Source organism: Cetorhinus maximus, chromosome 4, assembly GCF_964194155.1.
Source record: "Cetorhinus maximus chromosome 4, sCetMax3.hap1.1, whole genome shotgun sequence".
In the NCBI taxonomy this organism is placed as follows: Eukaryota; Metazoa; Chordata; class Chondrichthyes; order Lamniformes; family Cetorhinidae; genus Cetorhinus; species Cetorhinus maximus.
The window spans coordinates 101,335,563-101,358,194 of NC_135882.1; the positions used below are offsets into that span (position 1 = coordinate 101,335,563).

Below are 22,632 nucleotides of genomic sequence, written 5' to 3' on the forward strand. Positions count from 1 at the left end.
ACAAACATTCACTCCCTACACCATCAACAAATAGCGGCAGCAGCATGTACCGTTTACATGATACACTGCAGAAACTCACCAAGGCTCCTTAGGTAGCACATTCCAAACCCACAACCACTAGAAGGACAAAAACACCAGATACATGGGAACACCACCACCTGGAAAATCCCCTCCAAGACACTCACCATCCTGACTTGGAAATATATCACTGCTCCTTCACTGTCGCTGGGTCAAAATTCTGGAACTCCCTCTCCAACAACACTGTGGGTGTATCTACACCACAGGGACTGCAGCGGTTCAAGGAGGCAGCTCACCACCACTCAAAGGCAATTTGGGGTGTGCCATAAATGCTGACCAGTGACAACCACATCCTGTAAATTAATTTAAAAATGTACCTTTGGATTTTTTCTACCCTGAAAGGAGCTATAAAGCTAAATTTCTGTTGCTTCCAGTTTTAGTTTACAAAGTAGACCAGAAAAAGGCAAACCTAACAGAGAGGTAAATTCTTCAAAGGATTGTAATGGTCACAACAATCTGAAAAAAAACTGTCCTAAAAATTAGGATGACCAAATAATTCCCAATTAACCGCCGCATTGATTAAAATATTTTTAATGGTCATTTGTGCAGCCAGAGGAATTTGGCTAAAGCTTGTTGTGCATTATGTTGTCATTTTGAGTTTGTGTTTGTTCAAGTAATGTTCTTATTCTCAATGCCATTTCTACACACAAGAAAGAATACAAGGGATAGCTTTGTAAGGGACACATTGGCTTATCACTTCAAATACAACTGAAAATCAACTGCACAAAAAAAAATGCTTAGGCAAATCTCAAAAATGAAATTGGAGCTGAGCTAAAAGCCAAAAGCCTGCTGCACACCCAAGAGGCAAATAACCAGGTAAAGCTATTCAAATGACAAGTCCTCAACTTCCTATGATCAGGTGATCAATCACCAAGCAAACATTTTAAAAATCACAAAGTACACTGTTATGGAGTATTTTATCTTTGCTCATTATACAGTACTTGACATGTTATAAAAAACGAAAATGAGAGGACTTGGGCAAAAATAAAGTTTGTGTCCATAAACGAACAGTTGACTAAGGAGATTATATTAGACCAAGATCAAACAATTGGATTTTTTTCTTGATCTAATAACACTTTTGTTCCAGTGTTAAATATTGCTATTGGAAGGAAATAATTAGCGCCTAGTCCTAACTGTTGGTCCACCAGGCTGACAATTTACTTTTAAAATATCATAAAACATTTTGAAGACATGCATAACTCATTTCCAGAACGGGCTAAACACAGGTTCTTAAGTCTCTCTCTCAAAATGTAACACCAACATCAAACTTTGTATTCAAATGTCATTAAAACAGGTGTCAGCATCCGGATTAAAGAATCGCATTCTGATAGAAATCGTTTGCGGTTCCTTTGCACTTACTTGTACTACAGTTTTCATGTGCGGTTCTCCCACGCAGCAACGAGCTGATCACAGGGATACATGTGGTACCCGGGCACGTCGTAAAAAAAGGTTATTTTATAGCATTTTAACTATTTGAAACCCTGTAACGCGCAATTTGTGACTTCGCCTTTGTATCCTAATGGTAATTGGGGTTGTTTGCGTTTCCTCCTCAATTCCTCCCTTTCTGTGCAGGGCACAGCTGTCAGGAGAGGTGCAGCTGTGAATAAACATCGGGCCGCAATTCTCCCGAGTGTTTCTGCCGCCCACCTCTTGAATGACAAAGCAGCTTGGCCTAGAGAATGAGAAAGCACTGGGCAGCTTGGCAGGGTGCACACACACTCACAGCAATTGGGTTCGAGTCGCGACCTTTAAACAGCAGCAGCAGAAGGAGGAGGGGTGGGGTCTTTAAAAAAAAATCGAACAACATTAAACTGCGCACTGACCCCCCTGCATTTTACTTACTGTTTGTTGTAAATGTCGCACCAGTGCTGGCCTAAAACACAGAAATTCTTTCAAAAAGAACGGGCTAGGATGGAGATCCTTTTATCTTTTTTGAATTTTGTAATTTTTTTTGGATGCAGGAGGGTAGATAACCGAGGAGTATTCTCAAGTCAAACTGTTTTCTTCTTGTGTCACTTGCAAATGTTAAGCAGTTTTACGGGTGTAAAAAGACGAGAGATATACATACCACTGTTGGTTAATATGTGCGGAGGTGGGTTGGGATAGTAAACGCTCCTCTCTCCAAACTCGGCTGCCAATGCTGGTGACTGATGGAAACAGCAGGCGCCCAGGGAAGCCGCCGCTCGCGCCGTTTCCATGGTGATTCCTCTTCTAACTGAGGAACCGCCATGGATTCTCCCCCTCCCCCATCCTCCTCACCGGAATCTCTCCCCCTTATCACACCCCCATCCTCACCTGAACCCCCCTTACCACTCTCCCATCCTCAACTGAACCCCCCTTACCACTCTCCCATCCTCACCCGAACCCCCCCTTACCACTCCCCCATCCTCACCCGAACCCCCCTTACCACTCCCCCATCCTCACCTGAACCCCCCCCTTACCACACCCCCATCCTCACCTGAACCCCCCCCTTACCACACCCCCATCCTCACCTGAACCCCCCCTTACCACACCCCCATCCTCACCTGAACCCCCCCTTACCACTCTCCCATCCTCACCTGAACCCCCCTTACCACTCCCCCATCCTCACCTGAACCCCCCTTACCACTCTCCCATCCTCAACTGAACCCCTCCCCTACCATTCCCCCATCCTCACCTGAACCCCTCCCCCTTGCCACTCTCCATCCTCACCTGAACCCCTCCCCCTTGCCACTCTCCATCCTCACCTGAACCCCTCCCCCAATGTCACCTGAACTTCCTCCCCACCCCCCCATCCCATTGTCTCATGAACACCCTGACCCTTCATTACCTGAATGCCCTCATCATCCCCATTATCACATGAACCCTCTCCCCATCATCACCTGAATCCCCTCCCCCACTGTCACATGAACTTCCAGTCTCTCCCCATGGTTATCTGAACTCCTTCCTATCGTAACTTGAACCTATTCCCCCTACCACTTGGTCGCATGAACCCCCTCCAGCTCCCCCATTCTCATGTGAACCCCCTTTCCCATCTTCAACTGAAACCCCTCCTCCTCCCCATTGTCACATCAACCCCCTCGCCATTGTCACATGAAGCCCTTCCTCCTCCCCCATCGTCACATAATCCCCCTCCCCGATCAACACATGAACATCCCCTCCCCATTGTCACATGGAGCTCCTTCCCTCATCATCACATGAACCCCCTCCCCCTCCCCCATCATCACACGAACTCCCCTCCCCATCATCACATGAACCCCTCCCCCATCATCACAAATTCCCCTCCTCCTCTCCCAATCATCACTTGCATCCATTCACCTGCTGGCAGAGTGTCACATGGCACTTCCCTTTGCTTTGCTTGTGCATCCGTGTGTGTTGCAGGATGCGCTCAGCTCTAACCTTCTCCCTCTGGAGAAGAAACTGCAACCATTAAACACCTGCTAATAGTTTTGTTATTGTTGATGCATAGAGAACAAAGAGTTGTATATTGTTATTGTATATTAGATATTATGTGTAATAGAAAACCAAAAACAGTAACAATGAAAAAGATGCACCATCTAATCGCAGAAACGATACATTGATCAGAAAACGGAATCATGATTTACTTAACAGTTAACCGTTGACAATAGTTCAAATATGATTAAGCATGTGACTTTACAGCGAAAACCCGTGTTGATCAATCAGATAGGACAGCATCCATAATGTGCAGTTTTTAAGCTATATTTCTGTTTCATAATACAACAGGGTTCAATGCTTAGCAACAACAGTCCCCTCACCCACGTCGTGATTTAAATCGTCACCAACAATAATCTACCAGCAATCAGTGGTTAAGGAGACCCAAGTTAACCAAGAGATTAGCACCATCTAAATTCATTCTTAATTGGGTTATCAACCCTCCAGGATTGCCCTACAGTCTTCAGGGGCAGAATTTTTTGCTCAGCGGGCAGGTGCACGCCTGACCCACTCGTGTGTGAAATAACACGCATTGACATTGGCCGAGTGTGCTGACGTCAACATGCACTCTTGTGATATTTCGCTAGGTGGGTACGCGAGAGAGATGGAGGTGCTTGCCATTAATTAAGAGGCCAGTTAAGGCCCTTGACACACCAATTGTCTCCGAGTTTACATAGCCCATCTGAAGGAGTTAAATGTGTGGCTCAAAGATTGTGATGTGGCAGGAATGGATTTCAGTTCATGGGGCACTGGCACCAGTACTGGGGTAGAAGGGAGCTGTTCCAGTGGCACCGGCTTCGTTTGAACCTGCTGGGGCCAGCGTCCTGGCGAATCAAATAACTAGGGCTGTGGAGAGGGCTTTAATTTTAACTAAATAGAGGGGGGCAAGAGTTCTGGAGAGGGGATACGTAGGCTTACAAAGCAAATGGATATGGCAGCCATTGCAGGGCAGCTATTTAGGTTATGATACTCAGAGAGGGACAGATTGTACAAACATAAATAGAGCAGCAAATAGGGTCAAAGGGGGAAAAATGGTAAAAAGGCAAAATTAATGGCTCTTTACTTAAATGCACACAGTATTCGGAAAAAATAAATGAATTAATGGCACAAATAGAGGTTAATGGCTATGGGAACATGTCGGGGCAAGTTCAAGTACTGCCCTGAGAAGCCAAACTTAAAGCCATTATGGACTTCCCTGTCATAGGTGAACCTCTACACAGAGGGCTGTGGAGGCCAAGTCACTGAATATATTTAAGAAGGAAATAGATTTCTGGACTCTTATAGGCTTCAAGGGGTATGGGGAGAGCGTGTGAGTATGGCATTGAGATAGAGGATCAGCCATGATCATATTGAATGGCAGAACAGGCTCGAAGGGCCAAATGATCTACTCCTCATATTTTCTATGTTTCTAAAACAAAATGGGAGATCCTGCGGTTCCTAGGAATGTCTGGATTCTTGGGCGGGATATGATGGCTTAGTAGTAATGTCACTGGACTTGTAATCCAGAGGCCTGTGCTAATGCCCCACATGAATTCCGACCACGGCAGCTGGTGGAATTTGAATTCTGTTAATAATTCTGGAGTATAAAGCTCGTTGCAGTGATGGTGACGATTAAATTGTTATTGGTTTTTATAAAACCCATCTTATTCACTAATGTCCTTTATGGGAGGAAATCTGCCGTCCTTACCTGGTGTGGCCCACATATGACTCCAGAGCCACAGCAATGTGATTACTTTTAAATACCCTCTGAAATGGCTCAGCAAACCACTCAGTTCAAGGGCAATTAGGGATGGGCAACAAATGCTGGCCTTGCCTGTGAAGGAATAAGGGGGAAAAAAATCTACAGGAAATTTGTCCTGAATTTCAGTGCGGTCGTTGCTCCCTTAAATAGCTTGTTGAAGAAAAGCATGAAATTTACCTGGGCAAAATCCTGTCAGACCATGTATGAGTTTGAAGGCCGGGTTATTGAAAGAACATGTTTTTGCTGCTCTGGATTTCAATAGGCCTTTCAAAGTAGTTATCGTGCCAGTGATAGAGGCGTAGGAGCAGTTCTGTTACAAGAAGATGATGCTGGTGTGAAGCATCCAGTTGGTTCCTTCTCAAGAAAACTTGATGCATGTCAACACGAAGATTCCATCGAGAAGGAAGCGTTAAGTCTTGTTTAGGCTCTTCATCATTTTGAAGGATTTGCTAAAACTGTACAAGGTACTTCTTGCTAAAACTATACAAGGCACTAGTTAGAACAGACCTAGCATACTTTGAACAGTTTTGGTCCCCTTATCTAAGGAAAAATATACTGGCATTGGAGGCAGTCCAGAGAAGGTTCACTAGGTTGATCCCGGGTATGGAGGGATTTTCTTATGAGGAGAGGTTAAGTAGGTTGGGCCTGTACTTGTTGGAATTTAGAAGAATGAGAGGCGACCTTATTGAAACATACGGTTCTTATGGGGCTTGACAGGGTAGAAACTGAGAGGTTGTTTCCACTTGTGGGAGAGTCTAGGACCAGAGGGCATAATCTCAGAGTAAGGGGTTGCCCATTTAAGGCAGAGATGAGGAGGAATTTCTCCTCTCAGAGGGTAGTGAATCTGTGGAATTCTTTACCAGAGATGGCTGCAGAGGCTGGGTGGTTAAGTATATTCAAGGTTGAGATAGTCAGATTTTTACTTAGTAAAGAAATAAGGGGTTATGGAGAAAAGGCATGAAAGTGGAATTGAGAATTATCAGATCAGCCAGGATCTCATTGAATGGTGGAACAGACTTGATGGGTCAAATAGTCTACTTCTGCTCCTATGTCTTATGGTCTTATAAGGTTATCCAGTTGACCAACGAAGAGTCTATTTGCTAAGTGGCATGGGAAAGCAGTGCTCTGGGAGAATGGACATGTAGTGGCAGCAAGGGGTGTTTGGAGGTCATGTGATGAAACCTCTTAATACATCCAACAGGAAACGGTGACCCAGATTCCTGCTACTTTAATGGGCCTGGGCACTGGCTCTGCATGGCCATTAATCAGTAAGAAACAGATAAGAAAGACTTCTTCCTGTGCCTTCCAGAACTTCAGAGTATTCCAAAACCCTTTGCAGCTAATTAACTGTTTTTTTAAGTGTCATCATCTCTCATGCTGAGAATAATTCTTCCTTTCCAATGGCTGGATAAAAATGAGATCTCAGTGTTGGCTGTGGGTTTGCAGATGGCTTATGGGCCCTAGCTTAGTCTTGCAGGCTCTCTCACTGTGAGGACATTGGTTGTCGGCCAATAGAGGTGGTGACCAATTGTTGGCTTGAACAGCTGTCCTGTCTTTCTGTCTCTCTCTCACCATTCTCTCTCAGTGGCTGGTCTTCTTGATTGAAAGGTCTTGACGCCATTTTTGATGATGAATCACCACTTTGGTTACAATTGGGTACCTGCTTCCCATGTTTTAATGTTAATAGCACAGACCTACAGGGAGGCTTTGAGATTGTATTTGGAACATTTTCTTGGGCTGCTGTGTGAATGGGCTCCCAGGCGTAGCTCTGAGTAGAGTACTTGTTTGGGCAATCTTGAGCTGGGCATTCTGATGACATGTCTGATGTTATGTTGCGTCACTGTTGTAATCAGTCAATTTTGCACACAGGGAGATCTGACAAACAGTAATGTGGGGCAGAATTTTACGCCAGCGGGATTTTACAATCCTGCCGAAGTCAGTGGACTTTTGAATGGCTCATCACATTTTACGGCCCCGCCTCCGCCACGACAGGGCAGTAAAGTTCTGCCCATGATAATGATCAGATAATCTGTTTTAGTGATTTTCATTGAGCTATAAATTTTGGTCAGGATAATGTCCCTGGCTTTCTTCAAAGTAGAGCTGTGGGATCTTTTACATTCACCTGAGAGAACACACAGGACCTCTACTTAACATCTCATCTGAAAGATGTGCAAGACTCCCTTGATACTGCCCTGAAGTGTCAGCCTGGATTTTGTGCTCAAGGGCAGAATTTTATGGGCCACCCACTGGCAAGAAAGCAAGCAAATGGACCCTTAAATTAACGCACCATGCTTTCAGCGGCATACCCACCACTGGTCCACCCACCCCCCACTCCAGCCCTGGTTTAATGGACGGCCAGGGAGGCATCGGGTAGGTCGCCCATCTGTAGCCCAATTGAAAGAAGTGGGCAACTAATGGACTTAAAATTAAAGAGGGGTGAGCCGGCTAAGCAGATACCAGCTTGCCCCCAAAATTTATGCTGGGGTGCAGGAAGCCAGCCTTCAGTGTAAAATCCAGCCTCAAGTCTCTGGATCAGGCCTTGAACCCACACCTTAGGACTCAGAGGCAAGAGCGCGACCAACTAAGTCAAAGCTGATACTGTTAATGTTAACAATAAGATTAATGAAACCCTGAGAGATGCTTGTCAGGAACTACTCAACAACCTGTCAAAAGTAATTGATGCAAGTTCAGTTGTTAAGTTTGTCACAGATGGGAGGGTGTTTAATTTAGAACCCAGCCTTGATATTTCCACTCACTGACCCTCCATAAACAGAAAGGTGTTTTTGATTTTTGATTTCCCCCGATGTTCCCCAACCCATTGGTTTAGAGTGATCCAATCCTCTTTTAATAACCCCACGGCAAACTCGAGATAAGGTAAAAATAAGAGGGGTATTTTATTTTACACACACACACAACACTGGAAAGGGTTTCCGCCCCCTTTTGCATTCATACAACAAAAGGGAAAGGGGCTCAGGCCAAGACCACAATAACAATAAGAATTATGTTTTCACATGAGTCCACAGCCCAGAATCAAAGTCCAATGAGGAATTCTTTTGCAGAGTTCGGCTGGCTGAAAACCAGTGGTGTAAGATTCATTTTCCGGTGGTGTTGATGTCCCAAGATGAAGTAGGCACACAGAGATTGAATCAGGTCTGTAGGCGATAGTACAAAATCTTACCAGTAGAGTCAGGTTAGATGGAGGCCAGTTGTCCAACTTGGCCTGAGCTTGCTTCTGTGTGGCCTGCCAGTCAGATGTTAAACAGCAGACTCAAAATGGAATTTGAAAGCTGTATAATTAAAACAATTCAAACAGCTCAAGTCTCAGTCATGTGACAGGGTGGTTCCAGGTCAAGCTATTCAGCTAATGAGGCCTCTTGTTAAAACCCATTCGCCAGGATTTTCCCCTCGGCGATTTGCTGGCGGGGCCCCACTCGCCAAGGGGAAAATGACGCAGGATGACGTTGGGAGGAACCCCCGACGTCATCCCGGTCCATTTAAATCTTCAGGAAGGCTGGCGGACAGCGAAATCAGCTGTCTGCCCACTGTCCTGTCAATGGCCAGTTAAGGCCATTGACAGGCTAATTAACCTTGTTAAAGACCCTGCCCGTCCAAACTTAAGGCTGGCGGGCAGGCCAGGAGCCCCGGCGGGCTCCAGATTATTCATGAAACTTCATCCACTGGCGGGATGAAGTTTCATGTCCGTTTTTTAAAAATTTAATAAACTTTATGTGTTTCTTATTAACATGTCCCATCTTGTGTGACATTATCACATGAGGGGGACATGTTAATAATTTTAATATTTCTCTATTTTTTGACTTTTTTTTACCTGTCAGTAAACTCCCTGAGACAGGACTTTGCCTGCAGCGAAAGAGCGCAGTTTGACAGTTGGGGATTCCCTCCACCCTCCACACAGGAAGCACATAGTGCTTCCTGTTGGGCAGGCCACTGGGCGGACCTTAATTGGCCTGCCCGCTCAAAATGGCAGCGGGCCCCGTTTCGGTGGTGGGGTTCAGCTGCCCGCCCGCCGCCGAGCCGGTTGGGCCCGCTCGCCCACCAAGGGCAAAATTCTGCCCTTTGTGTTTTGAGCAGGTAACTATTGAACCATTAACACAACAATGGAGATGAGGAGCCACAAATGGCTCTGCCTTTGTCCATAGCTGGTGCAGGCGTCTCGTCTACTATCCTTTGTGTTGACTTGGCTGGAATGTTTATACAGTGCAAGGAGTGTTGCATTCTAGGGGTTTGATGTGTTAGCCTTTGTCTACTTTTAGACTGCTCAGAAACTTCCAGAGCTACCATCATGTGTAAATGGTGGCCATTTTATCAGTCCAGCCATTTGTCCATTTTAAAAGAAAAATAATAATTTTATAAAGAGCCAAGGTGACGTAGATATATTTTCCTCCATGCCTTCATGACAAGTTTAAATCTGAGATTGATAGGTTTTTGTTAAACGTGGATTGCTATTAAAGGATATGAGGCACAGGCCCACAGTTAGTTTGCAGATTATCCATAACCTCAATGAATAGCAGAAAAGCTCAAGGGGCTCAATAGGCTACCCCTGTTCCTATGTAAAATCAGAAACACCAAATCTCTATTCTCTGTTGCTAAAGGCTTCAATGCAACAGTCTGAGCATCTGTCGTAGAAGCTGAGACTGTCTGTTTCTGTTGTGGTTACCTCCTTTCAGATTGGCCTGGAGCTGCAGAATTTCAGGATGCATTGTAGTGCTATGAAGAGATCTATTGGGTGCTATAGATGTGCCTGGTGGAACTATTCCAATTGATGTACCATCTACTGCATTTGTCAGAGTCAATCCAAAAATCTTTTTAGTGTAGGACCCCCGAGATCAACAACATTGTGCAGGACACTTGGAATTAAATTTAAATATAGACAAATAAAGGCACAAATAATTTCCTCCCTTTACACTATGAATGCATCATGTCTTAATCATGCCCATAAAAAGTAGGCATCCAGAATGGCTTGGTTTGTTATGATTGCACTGAAGATTTTAAGCTGTACTTTAGGTTTTTGTTTCCCAATTTTTGAGACTGTGGTCTAAGTATCTTGTTGGTAGCTAACTTTTGTTTTTTGGATTCACTTTATGGCAATAGCCTTTATAATGCCAATTTGTGGTGTCATTTCAATTGACGGCATGGGTTATCATTTGGAAAACTAAGGGGTATAAAAGATAAATTACTGGCAGGTGAGGTTTTACAAGAAGCGTACTTCCCACACAAACCCTTGTCTTATGTCCATGAAAAGAGGTATGCTTGTCTGAGGAACTCTGTCTCCATAGCTACACTTAATTACTGTGAAACTGTATTTTAACAAGGTACTTCACAATGTTTGCGACTGAGTTGTGCCACTTGCTGCAAAACTCCAGCATAAATGTGGTACTGATGTGGTTACAGTCCTCAATTTTTATGTTTTGGGATACTTCAGGAGGGAAATAGGGTATATTTGTCAAAATAGTGTACAAAACACGCAAGCCTACTATTCCCTGAACAAGCAGTTCATTTGTGACCATCAGCATGTTTTGGGATTTTTATTAATTTTTCTTTTGTGTGGAGGATTTGGAGGTGAGCAATGTTTAAGTGTTACTTATCTTTGACTCACAACGCAGGGTGGGAAAGGAGGAGGAGAAGAGAGGTAGGTAGCTGGTTTAATTAATAAGTCTATTAATAAATTTCTGAACATGAAAGGAATCAAAAGGACAGCCCTCCAACTGGCTGGGTATACACAGAGTATACATTACAGGATATATTAAGAAAATTGGGAAGGTCAAAGTATAGCTACAGGGCTTGTGCTGGAGGGAGAGATTCATATATTTGGCTTTTAGCTATTAAGAAGAGTCATATGGACTCGAAACGTTAACTCTGTCTTTCTCTCCACAGCTGCTGTCAGACCTGCTGAGTTTTTCCAGCATTTTTTGTTTTTGTTTCAGATTTCCAGCATCTGCAGTATTTTGCCTTTCTCATATTTTTGGCACTGGAGTGATTTCTGGAATAAGGAACCTTATGGTCTTTGCCTGAATCAAAAGATGACCAAAATTCTTGCATTGTAAACAGTACAAATGGAGAGAATTTAAATTAATATGGCAGGGATAGAAGAAAGTTTCGTTTTGAAACCAGAAAGTAAGAGCAGGATTAAAGAACCTGTTGGAGAGTTGGTGAATAAAATATTGGAAAATATTATTCAATACCATTCGTGGTTTTGTTGACTGGAATTTTCCAACCTCATGCCGATGGGATCTTCCAGTCCCGTCGATGTGAACGGAGATTTCAGTGGCTCACCGACCCCGCTGCAGGGGAACCCAGGGGTGGGGGGGGGGGGGGGGGAGGCTGGAAAATTCCAGCCGCAGTCTTAGTTTGAAGAGTTTCAAAGATCGTATCAATTTTCTGACTGATGTTTATGTGAAGGTTTCTACTTTGTTCACCACCCAAATGCTTAGAAAACTTAGCCACAACCACAATCATATAATTAACAAGATTATCAAATCAAATAATAAGACAAGTTGGAAAGGAAGAAATTTGGGATGAACCCTACCTGCCAGCCTTTTTAAAAATTCTCTCTTTAATGAAGAAATATTCCATTCCAAAATACAGACACACAGTTAAATACTTGGACAATCTTAAAACATGGCAAGTCCCCAGCTTGTTCCAACACATTGTACGTATGGATACAATACTTAACAATACAAAACATAGATCAGTAGTTTTATTACATCAACAGTGTATTACATTGAACCTTTAGTGTTTCCAAAATTACTGCTCCTCCTTTTGGAGTTTTGGAGACATTCAATATATTAGTTGTAGTTAATTTATACATGGTGTAGTTGTATATTTTTGGTGGAAATTAAATACCCATTATTTTGGGCAGAGTAAGAAAATGGTTGTTATTCATGGCCATTTTGCTGAATTTATCCATTCTAAACTCAGCAACAAAGACTTTAAGTATATACAGTATGTGTCTACATTAATAAACCTATGTAGCTGGGAAAAGTCAGTCAAAATAAATAAAAGAAATAGGACTGTGCCACAAAACTAGACGATTTATCACTTCATGCACTAACAGAGTACAGATTGTTTCACAGTGAAGGCCACAGTCTTGTGCAGGTTAACTCTGAAACATGCTAAGTCTCTCTCTCTCATAACACACTTAACCATGTCTGAAATCTTCCAGCTTTCACATGTTTTTTCTTTTTATCTCTGTTGAACATCCATTCTCTTTAAATAAACAATTAGAGATCAATCGACAATTAACATATTTCTCTTTGCTTTCTAATCTGATTATATCAATTAAATCACACCAATTTCTAATGTTATTTTGCTGTCAAGATATCTACACGCTTTCAGGGTAAATATTTTTATGATTACCACATATGAATTGTAGATATTTTCAGCAATTCTTCAGCTATAAATAATAAATTTGCTGTGCGCGTTTACTGATCATTCAATGTGTTACTGTCATGTCATTATCAAACCTTTTTGTTTAATGATACTGCAACTAAAAAGTAATATATGGTTGGCATCTCTTATAGAAAGTTTCAATGTCAGAATTATGAGTAAATTACAAGCAGGAATAGTTCCTACAAAAATAATCAATCCCTAAATCAATTCAACTTTATGTAGAAGTTTCTGTGACTAATGGAGTTGAATCAGCTGTTTTGTACTGAGAATAGTGTCTGCAACTATCCGCATGCGTTAACTGTGGATTAATCAGACAGAAGCCGCAAAATTTCTCAAACCCTGAATTCTCACTTGCTGTTTTCTTTACAACATTTGCAATTCTATATAGGTTATTCAATAAAACTATTCTTTCTTCACAATATGCATACCACACAGATAGGCAACTAAGGTAATACACATTTCAAACATAAAAATTTCCAATGCACATTAAGTAATGTGTATATACCAGTACGTCCATATTGAAGGCCTTAAAATTATATAAACAGAAAACAAAGCAAAAAACAAAGTTTACCGTTTTAAGTTAGCAATAGTCATGCTTGTTTAAAATATTGCTTAACCCACTGTATTAATCACAAAAAAGGGAATTAAATGAACTAAATTCTACTTTGTTTCTTTATTTGTTTTTGGCACCTACGGTTCAAAGTATAAGAACAGAATTAGCTATGAGCGTCCTCGACACAGTTCACAGTTCCTTTATTTTATAGATCTGTGCATTTTATTAAAAATGCTGAAAATTAGTAGTTTATGGGTTATAATTTTGAATACTCATATGTAGCGCCCTATTATTTGATCTTTAAGTGCATTTCACCAAAATAGGCTTATCACGGTTGAAAAAATATGTAACTGTTTTGTCAAAGTACTGCACAGTTCATCTAGAAACCAAAGATAAAGTGTATCAATATTAGGAGTGTAAACGGATATATTGATCACAAATATGTAGAATTATCTCTCTAATATTAATACTGCCATATTTGAAATAGCAACACCAAACATATTCAGCTTGGTGACAACTGCAGTTGTTTTCTCCTGAATTCTGTTCTCAGATGAGGCATATAAAGGTGATGCTGATAAACCCAGCTTTTAGTAAAAGAAATGTCTGTCAACACATCAAACTAGAATCTTTTAAAATAACTGTGCTATAGTCCTCACACTACTTATAAAATTCTTTTTTTGTCATAAGACGCTTCATATGTTCATTCCATTCTTCAGTGAAGCCAGAAGTTAGACCTTCTTCATCATCTGTCCGTATGCAGCTTTCATCATCGTCAGTTCTTACATAACTCTCATCATCAGTTTGACTGTAATGAGCCTGACAAGCGGACAAAATGACTAAATTATACATTGGGCAAGAATCAGACAGTCAGTTTCAAAAAACAATTGCAATGTTTGAAATTGTGAAAAGGAAAAACTCACAAATTAACGTGAAAAATTTGCAAAAACTTTAATTTAGACGAGAGTACTAAAGAGCAGTTCATTAATTATTTGGGGCAAAGCAATCACAGCATGCTATTTTAAAAGATCAGTAACATACAGTAAAAATAAAGCATTTACAGACCTCAGTATGAGAAATTAGTTATTTAATGATACAGGACGTCTTATTAGAAATAAGGGGCAGAATCTTCGGCTCGGCGAGTGGGGGCAGGGCCTGCTCGCTGAGGCATAAAATGACGCGCGGTGATGTCGGGCGAGCGTCCCAATGTCACTGTGCGTCATTTAGATTTTCAGTTCGGCGGGCGCGCAGCCGACTTGGCTGCACGCCTGCCGAACTGTCAAAGGCCTATTAAGGCCATTTAAATATCAATTAAACTAATAAACTGAGCTGCCTGTCCAACCTCAAGGTTGGCAGGCATGCGAAGAGCCCAGGCGGCCTTTGCATTTTTCATGGAACCTCATTCACAGGCGGGATGAGGTTTCATGAACATTTTTAAAGTGCTTTAAAGGTTTTTAATAAAATTAATGGACATGTCCCAGCTCATGTGACAGTTTTACATGAGGGGACATGTCCTTAAAATTTTTGTTCACCTTTAATCAATGTTTCATAAGTGAAACTAATCTCCCTGAGGCAGCTCTGTGCCTCAGGGAGATTTCTGCGCTCTTTCGCGCACACACGACTCAGGGAACTCTCCCCCCCAACACCTCCACAGGGAACCCAAGTGCTTCCAGGTGTGCATCACGCTGGGTGGGCCTTAATTGGCCCACCCACATAAAATGGCGGTGCAGACCGGATCGGGGGCGCCGATCGGGTCTGCGCCCACCCGTGCCTGTCCCCACACAACCCCCCTGACAGGGGGAAAATTCTACCCATGATTTAGTTTCTGCGTACAGGAGAAACACAACTATCATTCCTTTCTGAAGGCGGTGACTTATACAGAATGCTGGTTCTTTGGGAACAGGTGGATTTTGGGACTTCACTGAGGTAGTCATTCTTAATGTACAAATATAGACAGTGCTGTTAGCAGGCAATTTCTCTCAGCCATCTTCATCTGGCCCTATCAGCATATCTTTCTACTCCATCCTTTCTCAGGTGCTTACCCAGCTTCACCTTAAATGCATCTATGTCAGTCATCTCAATCAATTCTCATGGTAGCGAGTTCCATATTCTAATTACTCCCTGGGAAAATATGTTTCTTCTGAATTCCCTATTAAATTTATCAGTGGCTATCTTATATTTATAGCATCTACTTTTAGTCTGTCCCACAAGTGGAAACATCTTCTGTATATCTACTCTTTCAAACTCTCATGTAATCTTTAAGGTCTCCATCAGGTCAGCCCTCATTCTTTTCTTTCTGGGGAAGAGACCCCTGGTCAATTCACTCTTTCTTGATAAGTATAACCTCTCAGTTCACATATCACTCTTGTAATTCTTTTTCACACTTTCACTAGTGCTTGTATATGTGGGCCTGAGGCTTGCAGCCACTAATTTGTATTTTTGCATTTTATTTCTGCTTTGTTCTTGATTTTAAGCATGTATTGAATATTTAAAGTTACTTTGTAGACCTGTGATTGTGTGCTTTGATTAGGTCAAATAATTAATCAATAGCAAACAGTAATGATATTAATAACTAGACGTGTTTTCCCAAGATTTTGTTTTTCACAGTTGGTATTTGGTTTACATCTTTATTTTCCCTTTCTAAACTAGACATTCTAAAATGTTTTTTTTATTTATCAGAAGTCCTTTTTCTTGCTGCATTCAATGACCCTTGAACTACAAGCCAGAATAAATAATAGCCTTTCATGGGGTGGTCAACTATGGTGTGGAATCAGGAGATGGAGTTTGATTGATGGACATACAAGCTGATTAATGGCAGATGGGAGCACCATCAAAAGATGGGTAAATAGCTTAAATGTTAAGTCTGCAAAGCCTTGCAGTGCCTGTGAGACGAATTTGATGAGGACTGATGTTTACCAGACCCTTGTTTTGAGAAAGTCAGAGTAAAGCCTCGAAAGGGTGGAATGGAGCTAGAAATTTGGCTTAAAGGGACACTTCTTGCAGGATTCGCTGCCGCAGCTGGAGGGGAATGGTCAACCACTCAAGACTACAGGAGGAAGGGCCGGGAGCAGAGTGACTGACCGAAGTACCAACTGACGTAAGGCTATTCGGAGACTTGGACCTGAATCTTCGGGCCCTGCTCGCAGATGCATAAAATCACACATGATGATGTCGAACAAGCATCCCGATGTCACTGTGCATCATTCTGATCTTCAGTTCGGCGGGTGTGCAGCAGAGTTGGCTGTGCGCTAGCCGAACTGTCAAACACCTATTAAGGCTATTAATTAACTAATTAAACTGCTTCTCAGGGCTGCCCGTCCAACCTTAAGGGGTTTCATAACTTTAATAAAAATTTTTAATAAAATTCATAGACATGTCCCAGCTCATGTGACACTGTCACATGAGGGGACATGCCCGATCAATTTTTTCAAATTTTTTTTCAGGTTTTCACAATGAAATAAATCAATGAAATAGAGTGCAGGCCCCGACTCTCCCTCCTCCCCCCCGCCTGCACAGTAAGCGCTCAATGCTTCCGGGTGCATGTCACACTGGGTGGGCCTTAATTGGCCAGCCCATGTAAAATGGCGGCGCGCAGCCGATCGCGGGTGGCGATCGGCTGCGCGCCCTCCCGCTCTCGTCCAGCCTGCACGCCGAGGAGAAAATTCTCCTCTTGGTGATATATGAACCAGGGGAATTTTACCACATTAGGTTTCTGTCGTGGAGCATACTAATTTGGGGTTATCCATTTTGGGGAGCTGTCATGAACAGACCAATTTGGTGTTAACGTTTGTACTGTGATATATATCTGTAATATCGTATGTATAGTATGTAAGTAAATTTGTCTTTCTCCCTTTCTTTTAATATATGAAGTGCTCTCTCCTTTCAATAAGGTTATCTTTCTTTCTTTTTGCTTCTTTCTTTTCATGTTATCAATTATAATTGTTATATCACTATAATTATAATTATCATTGTTCAAAATACAACAACATTGTTGTTTTATCACATTACTTGGCATTATCACTCATTCCCGTTCATGCTCCGAACCTAAATGAGACTCCATAAGGGACTCTCACGCCCTTACATATATCCTTTCTGTAATATGGAGATCATAATGTGCAAAGTACTGTAAATGTGGTCTAACAAAGGCTGTATGCAAGTTTAAAGTATCTTCTCTGCTTTTCAATTTTATACCTCTATGAATGAATCTCAATGCTTAGTTTGCTTTTTTATGGCTACATTACCCTGTCATTTTTAATGATTTGTGTTTCTGCATCCATTGATCCCTTTCTTTCTCTATCCCATTTAGACTCTCATTTTCCAAAAGTATACGGTCTCCTTATTCTTCCTATTAAAATGTACCACATCACACTTTATTGAAAACATTATATTGAAGATCTTCTGAAATTTATTGTTCATTAATACCTTCTTGTATTTTGTTGCAGCCTTCCTCATTATTAACTCTACCTTCCAATTTGGTTTCATCTGTAAATCATGAAATTGTATTTCCAATTCCCTAGACTAAATTCTTTATGTAAATTGTGAATAACAGTGGTCTCAGCACCGATACTTTGTTACGATCTTGGTGAACCAATAACTTTAAAGAAGAGATTTGAATTCCCAGTTATTAACTGAAAGATTACACCACAAGATTTCACACTTTAAACAAAAAACTTTTACTGTGCAAGAGTTAAATAAAATAGATACTACTAACATAAACACTTATAATTTAAACCCAAAGATCTCAACAAACCACTTCCTGTTCTACTTTTATTTCCACCCAAGAGTTCCCACTGTACTTTACAGGATCTTGAGGCTTCCTTCACTTTTCCTGGGACCAAACCGAGGTGTACGATAGCTTTCAGAAATTCATTTTGCTACTTCTCTGTGTTCCTGCTATTTGCCAAAGTATGAGATTTCTTGGGGTCCTTCCAGTAGCATCTGGCTAGGCAAACTCTCCTTCAACACCTCCTGATTGTGGACTCCCCAGCTCAAGCATGGGCCTCATTGCATTCTTGCTTCTTGGCTCCAAATCAGAAACGTCTCTGGTTTCTGATATCCTTCTTCCTCTGGTCTACAGCTCCTGGTAGATTCTCTCTTTGTTCGTCTCAAAGCTACTCCCGAGCTGACTGCCTGTTTTTGTGAGAAATCACCCAGATAAAAGCCCAAAACCAAAAAATATCTCTCTGCAATCTATCCCCATGGCAATGTGCTGTCCCTGGGATGTCCCAGATAGAAAGTTAAACTAATTATCTCCAACTTTAAACCTGTCCTTTCATCTGAAAAGTGTGTGGATACTTTGAGGCATTTCCTTGTTTACCGGTTGCTTTCAAACCTTTGATCTGGGGAAATTATATGAATATTGTAAATGCTGATTGAAACAGCTGCAGACCCTCTGTCTCTACAACAAAGCCTAAAGCAGGGTCACCCATTGCTTATATCTTTATACTTCCAACTGTAACCTTATTAAACAAATAGGCCACCCTTTGATTTGTAAGTACTTCAGTCGCGTTTACCAGTTTGTCAACCAAGGCCCAGGTTTTCACAGAGTCACGGAGACTCTGCACCTTAGCCAAAATGGCGTCGGGACATTGGATCTGGAAGTCCTGCCCCCATTTCTGGCAGATCCTATTTTTGCTGATAGTGGAAAGGGGGTGGGATGTGATTCATACAAAGGGGAAATCTGAACCCAGCAGGCCCATTTTAAATCAGTGCTGAGTTCAAACAGACTGTATTTTTGCTGGAGTGAGGTCCATTTTCCACAGTCTGTCACTTACAGTTTTTAAGAGTAGATGTGAATGTGCATAAAAGGCATATATGGTCTGTGGAACTGTCAAGTTGTCAAGTTATTTAAATCCCCATTCTTTCAATTTTGAAAGAAAACAGCCTGTTGTGTCTCTGAGTTGAAAAAAACATTGGTACTTGCAATTTCAATAGCTGTTTGTTGACAAAAGCCTGAGGATTGTCATTATAGCATTGGTATTGCTTGACTGCTTTCACTATCTATCATTATCATAGTGGGGCTGTAATTTAACAATTTGATTGATAGCCGTGAGGTTATTGAGGCATTAGCTCTCTTTGATGTGGGGCTATGATTACAAATGTTTGCTTTTGTAGCGGATTAAGTACTTGAAGTCATTTAAATGTATTGAATGGGCTTTTTATCAATTAGAGTTTTTTTAACATGGTGAAGTCTTTAACAGATACTAAAACTTTATTTTATTTCATCACAGCATGGCTCCTCAAGTCTGTGCAAGGTGGATACTGAGTGAGTTGCATGGAGTGTGTATAGGCAAAGGGTGCTGGGTAAGCAGCATGGAAAGGCATAAGCTGGTACTAATTTGGCACAGGGGCTATAAGTGGCCATGGGAATTAGTGAGGGGTCATGGGTTATTAAGTTGACATAGGGGTTGTAAGGGGGCTATGCAGGTGAATAGAGGGGCATAGGTTTGCATGGAGGGTATGAGGGGCCATGTGGAATGGATGGAGGCATGGGGAGTTGGTGGAGGGTGGTGGATGAGCAGTGGCAGACATTTAAGCAGATATTTCATAACGCTCAGCAAACATTTATCCTGGTCAAAAAGGACTCGATGAGAAGGATGAGCCACCTGTCGTTAACAAAGGCGAAAAAGGAGAGTATCCAATTAAAAATAAGGCATACAAAGTGGCGAAAACTAATGGTAGGCCAGAGGATTGGGATTTTTTTTAGGAACCAGCAGTGGATTACTAAAAAGCTAACAAAGGAGGGAGAAAATTGATTATGAAAATAAATTGGCAAGAAATATAAAAACAAACAGCAAGAGATTCTATGGGTATATAAAAAGAGAGTAGCTAAAGTGAGCATGGGAGCTTGGGAGGATGCAACTGGAGAATTGATAACGGGGAACAGGGAAATGGCAGATAATTTAAACCAATATTTTGCATCGGTCTTTACGGTGGAGGACACTATAAGCATCCCGAAGGTATCAGATAAGCAAGGAGCTCTTGTAACAGTCTCTATCACGAAAGACAAAGTATTTGACAAACTAATGGGACTAAAGGCAGACAAGTCGCCAGGACCTGATGGCCTGCATCCAAAGGTTTCAAAGGAAGTGGCTGCAAAGATAGTGGAGACATTGGTCGAAATATTCCAGAACTCACTGGATTCCGGGAGGGTCCCAGAGGATTGGAAAACTGCTAATGTGACGCCCCTGTTCAAGAAGGGAGGGAGACAAAAAGCAGGAAACTATAGGCCAGTCAGCCTAACATTTGTCATTGGGAAAATGCTAAAGTCCATTATTAAGGAAGAAAGAGTAGGACATTTAGAAACACTTAATGCAACCAAACAGAGTCAACATGGTTTTTTGAAAAGGAAATCATGTTTGACAAATTTGCTAGAGTTCTTTGAGAAAATAACAAGTAGAGTTGATAAAGGGGAACCGGTAGGGGAACTGTCCTCATCTAGGCAAGTGGAGAGTGTTCCGTCATATTCCTGACTTTCACCTTGTAGCTGGTGGACTGACTTTGGGAAATCAGGAGATGAGTTACTTGCCACAGAATTCCCAGCCTCTTACCTGTTCTTGTAGCCACAGTATTTGTATGGCTGGTCCAGATAGGTTTCTGGTCAATGGTGACTTTCCTAGGATGTTGATGTTGGGAGATGCAATAATGGTAATGCCACTGAATGTCAAGGGGAGACAGTTAGATTTTCCCTAATTGGAGATGATCATTGCCTGTACTTCTGTGGTATGAACGTTACTTGCCACTTACTGGCCTAAGACTGAATGTTGTCCAGGTCTTTCTGCATGCACGCACGGACTGCTTCATTTTTTGAGGAGTTGTTTATGGTATTGGACCCTACAATCATCAGAGAACATTCATGCTTCTTACGTTGTGTTGGAGGGAAGGTCATTGATGAAGCAGCTGAAGATGGTTGGGTTTAGGACACTACCTGGAGGAACTCCTGCAGCGATATCCGGGACTGAGATGATTGCCTTATAATAACCACAACAATCTTCCTTTGGGCTACTATTACTAATACAGGTACTACCCAACCAGCCAGTGCTGGCAAAACTCAAACCACAATGTACAACATTAGATGTGATTCAGTGATTGGACAACATTTGCTACATAATACTCAAAGTGCTAAGAATTATGCCAACAACTAATTTAAGATTGTCAGTTGGGTTCACAATGTGGTGCATTTGTGTGTACTGGAAGCTACATATATTAATATACAGGGCCCTGTTCTTTGACAGAAAGAATATGTGCACACATTGCACCTGTTTCAGCTAAACAAAGTGACAGCCATTCACTGGTTTATTCCTCAGGGCAATGCTATGACTGAGTCAAGCTGCCCGGTTTAAGTTTTAAACAATGGCAGGCAGTTAACTGTCAATCACCATCAACTGGTGCATTCTCCATGGCAACACCTCTACCAATCAGACTTCACTTGCCAACCAATCAGCAGTCTCTTCTCATACAGTATAAATTTGTTTTTTTCCCCTTACATTGTATTCTTGCAAATTGTCCTGATGAGTGCAAGACAAAAAGCTTTGACAAAATATCTTTTTCAGCAATATAAAAGACTTAAACAAAGCAAGCACTATTACCTCAACAATATGGTTTATAACTATGCAACTTATGCACTCAGGTTTACTCAGGGAGTAGGTGGGGCAAGGGCTGCACTGCGGTTGAGGTGACCGGGAAGGGGCAAGGGCTGCACTGCAGTTGAGACAAGTTGGGGGGGTGGAGGGCCAAGGGCTGCACTGCAGTTGATGGTAGGGCACAAGCATGTTGGGGGGTAGGGAAGCAGCCACGGAATAGGGAAATGAGGTTCTGGAGCCTGGACTGTCTGGTGGAGCCCTGTAATACAGTCCACAGAGGGTGGTATGCATTGTTGTCACCTACTGCACCCTTCACAACCTGGCTCTGCAACGGGCAGAGGAACTGGTTGTGGAGGAGATGGAGGATCTGCACGTCTCCTCTGATGAGGAGCATGTCGATGGAGATGAGGATGAGGAGGACCTCGAAGGTGAGGATGATGGCAATGAGGCCATTGCACTGGTCAGATGAGGCAAGTGCTCGGGGGGGCCCTCATAACTGCTAGATTTGTGGAGGATGACGACGACATGCAGTGAGGAGACACCATAGATTCTCACATTGCATCTGTGAATGTTTGACTCCTGGTCTGGCTGATGGCAGCGCACATACCCTCTGTGAAAAGGCACCTGTCATGGAGACGCAGCAGATACCCATGGTCCCTACATTCCAGGAAGATAGTGACAACATGCAGTGGGGACACACCATAAATCCTCACATAGCTTATGTGAATATTTGACTCTTGTCTGGTTGATGGCACCTCACTTGCGCTCTGTGAACAGGATCATATCATGGAGATGTAGCAGGGAAACTTAAACTTCTCCTGATCCTATGGCATCCTTCGCGT

General features: G+C 42.2%; 2 protein-coding genes across 23 annotated transcripts in view; both read right to left on the bottom strand.

Moving 5' to 3' along the window:
* Positions 1-2,362, bottom strand: part of mapre2 (microtubule-associated protein, RP/EB family, member 2) — a 106,471-nt gene extending 104,109 nt beyond the window's left edge. The window contains exon 1 of one of the 3 annotated variants that reach the window (XM_078540545.1): positions 2,147-2,362. The gene's annotated coding sequence lies outside the window, so the exon portion shown is untranslated. Of the gene's footprint in view, positions 1-1,437; positions 1,542-1,920 lie in introns of those variants that run through there. The other 2 variants (XM_078540546.1, XM_078540547.1) reach the window with 2 other exon arrangements.
* A 9,440-nt stretch (positions 2,363-11,802) lies between these two features.
* Positions 11,803-22,632, bottom strand: part of dtna (dystrobrevin, alpha) — a 437,527-nt gene continuing 426,697 nt past the window's right edge. For 19 of the 20 annotated variants that reach the window (XM_078540552.1, XM_078540563.1, XM_078540570.1 and 16 more), the window contains one exon: positions 11,803-14,027. In XM_078540552.1, the coding sequence (XP_078396678.1) occupies positions 13,869-14,027 (159 nt within the window). In that variant the 3' untranslated portion in view covers positions 11,803-13,868. The remainder of the gene's footprint in view (positions 14,028-22,632) is intronic. The other variant, XM_078540567.1, reaches the window with a different exon arrangement.